Source organism: Penaeus monodon, chromosome 25 (genome assembly GCF_015228065.2).
Source record: "Penaeus monodon isolate SGIC_2016 chromosome 25, NSTDA_Pmon_1, whole genome shotgun sequence".
In the NCBI taxonomy this organism is placed as follows: domain Eukaryota; kingdom Metazoa; phylum Arthropoda; class Malacostraca; order Decapoda; family Penaeidae; genus Penaeus; species Penaeus monodon.
The window spans coordinates 3,271,382-3,271,760 of record NC_051410.1 but is presented as its reverse complement, the minus strand read 5'-3'; the positions used below and the strand labels follow the sequence as shown (position 1 = coordinate 3,271,760).

At 42.7% G+C, this 379-nt stretch overlaps 1 protein-coding gene across 1 annotated transcript in view; it reads left to right on the top strand.

Moving 5' to 3' along the window:
- LOC119589491 (transmembrane protein 104-like) overlaps positions 1 to 379 on the top strand; it is a 100,597-nt gene that overhangs the window by 88,710 nt on the left and 11,508 nt on the right. The window contains exon 4 of the mRNA XM_037938093.1: positions 256 to 376. Within this exon, the coding sequence (XP_037794021.1) occupies positions 256 to 376 (121 nt within the window). The remainder of the gene's footprint in view (positions 1 to 255; positions 377 to 379) is intronic.

Sequence of the window (379 nt, the reverse complement as noted above, 5' to 3'; positions counted from 1 at the left end):
ATGCTTGGCTGTCACCAGAAATTTTGATGGCTGGATTTCAGTAGGGTCTGAGGCAAGGTAGATCAGTGGTTTTAGGTTTATTTGTGAACTGAGTCTTTTCTATACCTCTTTAGAAAATGAGACAAAAGTCATATTCTGAATGCAGATATACTGTAGGTAAATAGAAGAAAAGGACCATAGGTTATTTCGTCATATGATGATTAATATTTCTCTATGTTGTAACCACATAGTCTTTTTCTCTTCTTTGATCCCCAGAGGGGCCAGGTAGCCGACGAACTAGTGAGCCGCACACTAGAAAATGCTGAAGCTGACCAGCGATCGACCGACACCTCCGAAGACCACGACGATCACGATGAAGAGCTTCCGCTGATCACAGGTG